The 7,014-nt window shown below is 39.5% G+C and overlaps 1 protein-coding gene across 3 annotated transcripts; it reads left to right on the top strand.

The window, feature by feature from the left end:
• Positions 1-2,384: 2,384 nt before the first annotated feature.
• LOC148082909 (RNA-binding protein 4.1-like) lies at positions 2,385-5,439 on the top strand. Of its 3 annotated transcripts, XM_087790143.1 has the most exons (5): positions 2,420-2,469; positions 2,550-2,665; positions 3,000-3,426; positions 3,497-4,139; positions 4,342-5,439. In XM_087790143.1, exons 3-4 carry the CDS (start codon positions 3,018-3,020, stop codon positions 4,132-4,134), a joined length of 1,047 nt encoding a protein of 348 aa, XP_087646269.1. In that variant the 5' UTR covers positions 2,420-2,469; positions 2,550-2,665; positions 3,000-3,017; the 3' UTR covers positions 4,135-4,139; positions 4,342-5,439. The 3 variants fall into 3 exon arrangements, with proteins under 3 accessions (XP_087646270.1, XP_087646268.1, XP_087646269.1); XM_087790144.1 differs by lacking the exon at positions 2,550-2,665 and having other exon boundaries at positions 2,385-2,469; XM_087790142.1 differs by having other exon boundaries at positions 2,419-2,665.
• The last annotated feature ends 1,575 nt before the right edge of the window (positions 5,440-7,014 follow it).

Here is a 7,014-nt window from a genome sequence, read left to right on the forward strand (position 1 = left end):
AGATCTGTTTCAGACAAGAGACGCCTCTGGATTCGGTCATCATTAATCCCGCAGACGATCCGGTCTCTCAACATCTGTTGCAACGTGTTGCCATAGTTACAGTCTTGAGCCAGCCGACGCAGCTCCGCTACGTAATCCATAACCGACTCATGAGACTTGCGAGAGCGAGAGTCAAATTTGTACCTCTGCACAATTTCACTGGGCTTTGGATCGAAGTGGTTTTTCATTAGAAGTACCAGCTCTTGGAATGTTTTGTCTTTGGGTTTATCCGGGCTGAGAAGGTTCCTTATGAGGCTGTAGGTCGCTGCTCCGACAACGCTAAACAATATAGCTCTTTGTTTTTCCGCCTGGTCGATTCCATTAGCCGCGAAAAACTGCTCGAGTATTTCAGTATACTCATCCCACGTCTGATTCTTCGGGTCAAACGCCGCTAGCGTGCCTATTGTAGCCATTTTTAAAAAAAAATTTTTAACCCCTTTTTAGCCAGGTGCTAACTGCATCCACCGAAGGTTAGCCAAACCTGTTGCCGGCTCCCGTCACGTACTTTCTTTTGAAGTCCGTGCGACGTCTTCCTTCCCCCTTAATAGTCCTCGTCGCCAAAAAGATGTTATATCTTCGCATAAGAAGTGAGGTCCACACTGTGGGACTCCGTTTACTTCTTTATTAACTTCGTTGCAGCATGACACAGGGAAAACTCCATACACTTCTAACTACCTGATTTCCGGGATAACTTCTCTTCTTCGCTTCACACACATCCTACCTCACTCTGAACCCATCTCCACACGCCCTCTACTGGACCCTCCAAGTACTACATTGAATTGCATTAACCAGTCCCTTAGACATACATACATACAATAAGCTACTATACCACACAAACGGTGCCGCCCCTTTTTCTCTTTGGTTCTAAACTTCAAACTGGTTGACCCAAATTATTTACCCAATATCAAACAATTACATGTGTGTTAGGATACCAATTTACCGGATTAAATCTTTTTTTTTTTTTTTTTTTTTTTTTAAATCGAGACAGTGGTAAACTAGCCTGATCATGAATCAAGTTACTTGTGTGTTCGATCATAACCGTAAACAAACGTGCTCACTGGCTCCACCCAATGCTTCGTTAGAGAAAAACCTTGGGCCTAAATCAGAAATAAATTGATCATTCAATTCATTTTCAAGGCTCTTAGTTTTATTTTACAAAGTATATGCTGCTTTTATTAAGCATTTTAAATCACTTTTCTCTGATGTCATCATGTTTGTGCCTTCTGGAATTTAATTATATTATATATTTTTTTTAAAAGTCTGAAGAATTATGCAGTTTCATAATATATTTCAGCATATAAAATATATACTGTATATAAGAAATATTTAAACACAAATCCTACACATTAAGGGTGTTTATCTGTAACCATATATTGGACATTTTTTTATTTTAGTCAACCAAAGGTTAAAACCTGCACATACTGGCTCTCATAGGCAGTCTTTGAACAAACTTGTATTGACCTAATTCTGAGCGCGCTAATGTGAACAGCTTGCAGAAAAATTATGCATAAATTACTTCTTTTTTTAAGTTGATCTGAAACTAGTCATTTAAGTTACTGTGAATTAATAAGTTATATAGTAAGTAACTTAAACAAAAAAAAAAATCCAAGTTAAATACACTCAAAAAGCAAGAAAAGTAACGTTAACTCAACATTTTTAAGTCATCAAAACTTCAAGTTTTTGGATCAATCATTACTCAATCTATTCAATTAATTTGAACCTTTGGATTTACAGTGAGTGTAGATTACAGCCTGAATACCAGGGAACACACAGGCAGGACCGCGCACTTAAGTGAAAATACAACGGTTGAAAAGAAAAATCTCAATCTAACCGCGATCCTGCGTACCTGATCGTACCCCGTGCACAAGACCCAGAACCGACACCGGCACCAGCTCAGCGGCCTCATGACCCAGAGGAGAGGGGCAGAGACTCGATGACGCAGCCCTTTTAAATTCTAGGCTCCGTCAACAGGTGAGGTACCGGTAACGAGAAGGGGCGTGGCTACTCAGGAGAATGTAAACTCAAAACGGCAAACTACAAAAAAAAGACAAACAATTTATTTTCTATATCAAACTTAAAATAACCATCCCGTTACAAATGCAATACAACAGTTCCATTCCAGAAACACTCCAGGAAATTATCTAAAAAATGTTTCTAAATGATTAAATTACGGTGTAATAATGGTTCAATTTGAAGAATATAGTCTGTTCAATAAAATATATTTAAAAAAGAAGCGTGTGATATTTGCCTGATATGACAGAAAAAATAACCCCGCCCACTGATCATTACATTCCTCCAGTGAGACCAATCACGAGGCGGGATTTTCCATGACGTCATTTTCAAACGCTAAAGTGTGCGCTCTTCCGCTGAGCGATCGACGCCATTGTTTGTTTCGTCTACTCGTACAGGCGAGGCTTTTCGTCACACTTGGTTGGTATTATTATAAATAGAGTTATGAAATGATCATTAACTGATTTGTAACCTTTAATAAAACGTGAACTGTTATATAGCGTTAATACGCCGAGAGCAATGTGGTCAATAACGGAGGTATGAGCTCATCAGCCATTTAAGGAAGACTAGCCCAGCTAGCACGAAGTGCTAAGGCTAGTTAGCCTTCGAAAAACAAGTAAGATGACGTACTTTATAACGTGCTTTGTTTAGGACTTGATATATTTGCTGCGTGAGTGGATTGTGTTCTGTTACACAACAGTTGGCTCGGTTAAAGTTAAGGAATGTGTTTGAACAGAAACTTGAACTGTGCTTTTCCGTTTGTTTAACTTGGAAATATTTTGTACGTTTACTGTTTTCCGTTTATCTATTAATTTACGTATGCTTTAGTTTTTAATACAGTCCTAAAATGTACTGTTCACGTTTTATGTTGGCGTTGTACGTATTGTATTCTAGCGCCATGATGTATTACTATTGTCATTTATATCGTTTGTTGTCTTTGATTCATATAGGGAATCGACAGTGTCACCATGGTGAAAATTTTTATTGGAAACCTATCGGAGCACACAACCAAAGAAGAGGTTGAAGCTCTCTTCAGCCCGTATGGCACAGTAACCGAGTGTGCCAAGTATAAAAACTTTGCCTTTGTCCATATGGAGGATCGTAAGGTGGCAAACAAAGCGATCCGCGAACTTCATCTTCATCGACTAAACGGACGACCCATCAATGTAGAGCCCAGTCGAGGAAAAAACCAAACCCCTGTTAAGCTCCATATTGCAAATGTGGAAAAAGGCTCTGAAGCTGAACTAAGGGAGCGATTTGAAGAGTACGGTATTGTCACAGAGTGTGCTATTGTCAAAAACTTTGCTTTTGTGCATATGGCTAACTCGGACGAGGCCATGGATGCTATAAAGGGACTGGACGATGCAGAGTTCCAAGGTAAACTTGTAATTGGATCTTTTAATTTACCCTCAATAATACTTTGTCGTGTTTTCTCATTTTTACATAGGACAACGCATTCATGTTCAGCTCTCCAAGAGCCGACCCAGATGGGGAGCAGAAGAAGAGGAGTATCCCCCACCTCCACCAAGAGGAGGATACTACCCACCACCACCACCACCACCACCTCCTCATCGCTACCCAGGGGAAAGACAAGGGCCTTCCTACAGTGGCCGTATGTCTGCTTACCCACCCCCGCCTCCTCCTCCCCCTCCACCAAGAAGACCAACCTATGTGGATCAAGGCTATGGCGAGCGAGATGCTTATGGCTTGGTTGACTACTATGAAAAATACAGGGCCCGTCCATTTGCTACCCCTGGTTACGAGGACAGGCGGGTCAGTGCCATGCCGCCACCTCCACCACCGTCGGCTGTGGTTAGAGATCGTCTAACGATGGCTTCACATGACCCGTATGACCGTCGACCACTGGCCCCCCCTCCACCTTCTTACGGAGCACGAGAACGGAGCCCTATCAGACGACCCCCACCAATCCCTGCACCGGCAAGTGGTAATGGTTATTCATACGAGCGTTCCCGTCTTTCACCGCTGTCCAGGTCTCAGATGTACCCTCCTCCCCGGCCCAAGGACACATATTCAGAGAGGAGTATCCCACCACCACCTCCACCGCCTCGTTACGCTGGCTATTAAGTACGGTAAGAAACAGTCTGTGTTCAGTAAACCCGTTCCTTCATGAAATGGAACCGCGGCTGCGTACGTACACGTAAACTTAGTTAAAATCTCTGACCATCTATGCTGCTCAACCCTCAAAAGATGCTGCTCTGACACAAAAATCAGTCTTGCGCGACTCCTGACTAAATCGCGCTCCTTGACATGTGATGTGCTCTCTCTCTCCAGGTTTAGAATATGACAAGGCCGCCGTCTGCTGCTGTACTTGCTGCGCTACATCCTTCGTCTACAGCGGATTGCGTTGCGTTCGTCTGCGACTTACTGGAAGATACTGTTTTGCGGACCGACCCGTTCTTAAAAAAAACACAAATCCGATATTTTCTGCATTGACATCTTTTCTTGAGCTGTTCATGCCATTTGTTTCTTTGCTTGTTTTATTGTTGAAAACCTTAATTGTTTTAAATAGTCAGTCACGCAGAACAGCTAAAAAGCCCACTTACTACAACCGAATTACAAAAAAATGTTTTTAAATATTCCCAGCAAGCAAAGATTTTCAGATTAATTCTAATCATGTTTGCCGTTGACGCGTACGACAAGTAAGATAAACGACTAAACTTAAAAATGGCTTCAAAATAATGCCATGCCATACTTGGATTAACAGATTAAGTCTGGCTTTTGTTTTATGTGTTAATCGTTCCTTGCGCCATGATAGAGTACAAAAATGTTATGTATGACTTCTAAGTTGCTTTCAGTTTTAATTTCTTTTTTTTCTTTTTTTTTTAAATAAACGACACGCTCCAAAGAAAAATTCTAGCTGTCATCTTCTTGTGCTCGGAATCTCTCTCAACCGTTCAACTCGCTGTCCCATCTCCTCCCAGTTCTCAATCCTAAAGTGTATTTCACCAAATTTGGAATAATACTTAATAATGCTCTCTAATTAAAGCAAGATAATCCCGGATATAATTACACCGTTTCGTAATTGACGAATTAAAATCCTCTGGCAAACATCTTAACTGTTCCATACTTTTTAGTATACTACCTGTTTTTGTGGCTTCCCGATAAAGGTTGATGGCAGAGCCTCTTTAACCAAACGACTGATCATTTATCTTCTCATTATAAAGTCCAGATGGTAAAACTGTTGTAGAGGATATCGGTCAAAAATAAGGCTGCTTTTGTGACATAACTTGATGTTCGATAATTGCCCCTGAAGAGCAAGTTATTTTGGGTCACAGTCTGCAGTGGCTAAAGTGGAAGCAATTAATGTATCTTGTTGATTGCTTACTCATCGACATGGTTTGTTAGTGTGATTTGTTAGGGGATGAAAAAGAAGGGCAGCTTACGTAAACAAGCGTTGGATGTGCTATGTATGATATTAACTGTTTTTTGCATCATTTCCTTGAAAATGTTGAGCAGTTTTATTCCTCCTTAATTGGACTGTTCCACACAGGGCAAGAATCTCCAACATTTGCAGCTCCGTCTTAACTGCCTGTGGATGTTTTGGCTGAACATTTTGATGTTTGAGAATTAGACCAAATGACAATACATTTCATGTGGTGTTTTAGTTATGGAGTAGGGTAAAAGAAGGTTTCATCTACAAAAATACATATTAGAGAAGGTAAACTAATTAGATCAGGCTATGGTTGAACTAAAATGTACAGCCGTTTCGAACTTATGTCTATAGAACATTGTTGACTGTTTATATACTGTAACATGAATGCAGGGAAGTAGGTGGCGTACTTTGTAGATCCTTCACATGTACAATTCCTGACAGAATTCCCCTACAGTCTTTTGTTCCACTGCGGTCTTTTGTTAAGACAGATATTTCATTCAAGTTTTACCTGATTTTCTTTTAACAAGTTTGAATTCTCATGTTTGGATATTTGGTGTCGTGGTATTTCTTCTTTAGGCAGTTTAACAATCTCTTAGCATACCATGGACCGTTGGATGGAAAATATTAAAACACAGTTGGGCAACATGTGTAATCGCTGTATTACAATTGTTTTTATCTTCTTGATAAATTAACAAAAAACAACGTTGAAAGGTTTGCACTTGATACAGGACAAAGAGTTAAAAGGGCTCCAGAGTTTTGAAGTTTAATGTTGTGCCAAGTCGTTTTGTGAGATAGTTCAAGAATGGAGCAGTCAATGGGGCAATTTTGCAGCTTAAAACACATGAATGAAGAATGTGATAATGTAAGGGTCATGGATAAATGCCTTGTTTCCCAGAGTTAGACTGAACTTAAATTTTTTATATGATTGAAAAAAGTAAAGAAAAATATATATCACCTGCAAAAACAACAGGTTGTCATTGTTAAGTGACAATAAAGCTGACTCAAGACTTTTTACTTACATGCTAACATATAGGTATTTTATTTTCAAAAGAAGTGGCTAATAGCGGAACCCTCTCGGCACTTGTTCTTTGTTTAATTTTTCTTGTCTCTGTAAACATTGATTTGTTGTTTGATGGCCAAAGAGTCTTGTTCTTAGTGTGTTTACTCTTCGTAGGTATTTAATCACTCTGCTGGTGAATAAATGGTAAGTGAAGAGAAGACCGCACCCTCAACAAAAACAGGTTAGTTTTGTTTCTTAATGTCTTGCAATGAGACGCGAGTGATTGGTTCTTAGTGACATGTTTGTATGTGGAATGTATGTTCTCCATTGTGTGATCATTAGTCATCAAAGTCACAAGTTAAATGACGCTCTTCAAAATACTATTTATCTCAGTATCAAGGTTGCTTTGACGAAAACATCTACCAAAGTATTTGGTTTCAACATGAACTTATCACAGTATTAAATTGTATGTTCTTTATAAACTTTTTAAATTGGAGTATGTTGCTATTTCTATACTAACAATAATTGAAAATATTATTTTAGTTTTAAGATAACCAAAACAGTCCATTGA

The sequence above is a fragment of the Callionymus lyra genome, chromosome 4 (genome assembly GCF_982586985.1).
Source record: "Callionymus lyra chromosome 4, fCalLyr1.hap1.1, whole genome shotgun sequence".
Taxonomy (NCBI): Eukaryota; Metazoa; Chordata; class Actinopteri; order Syngnathiformes; family Callionymidae; genus Callionymus; species Callionymus lyra.

Bases quoted from the DNA above. Each gene is read 5' to 3' on its own strand.
- LOC148082909 (XM_087790144.1), top strand. From the start codon at position 3,018: ATGGTGAAAATTTTTATTGGAAACCTATCGGAGCACACAACCAAAGAA. The intron at 3,427-3,496 runs GTAAACTTGTAA...ATTTTTACATAG, and splicing joins GGACGATGCAGAGTTCCAAG to GACAACGCATTCATGTTCAG.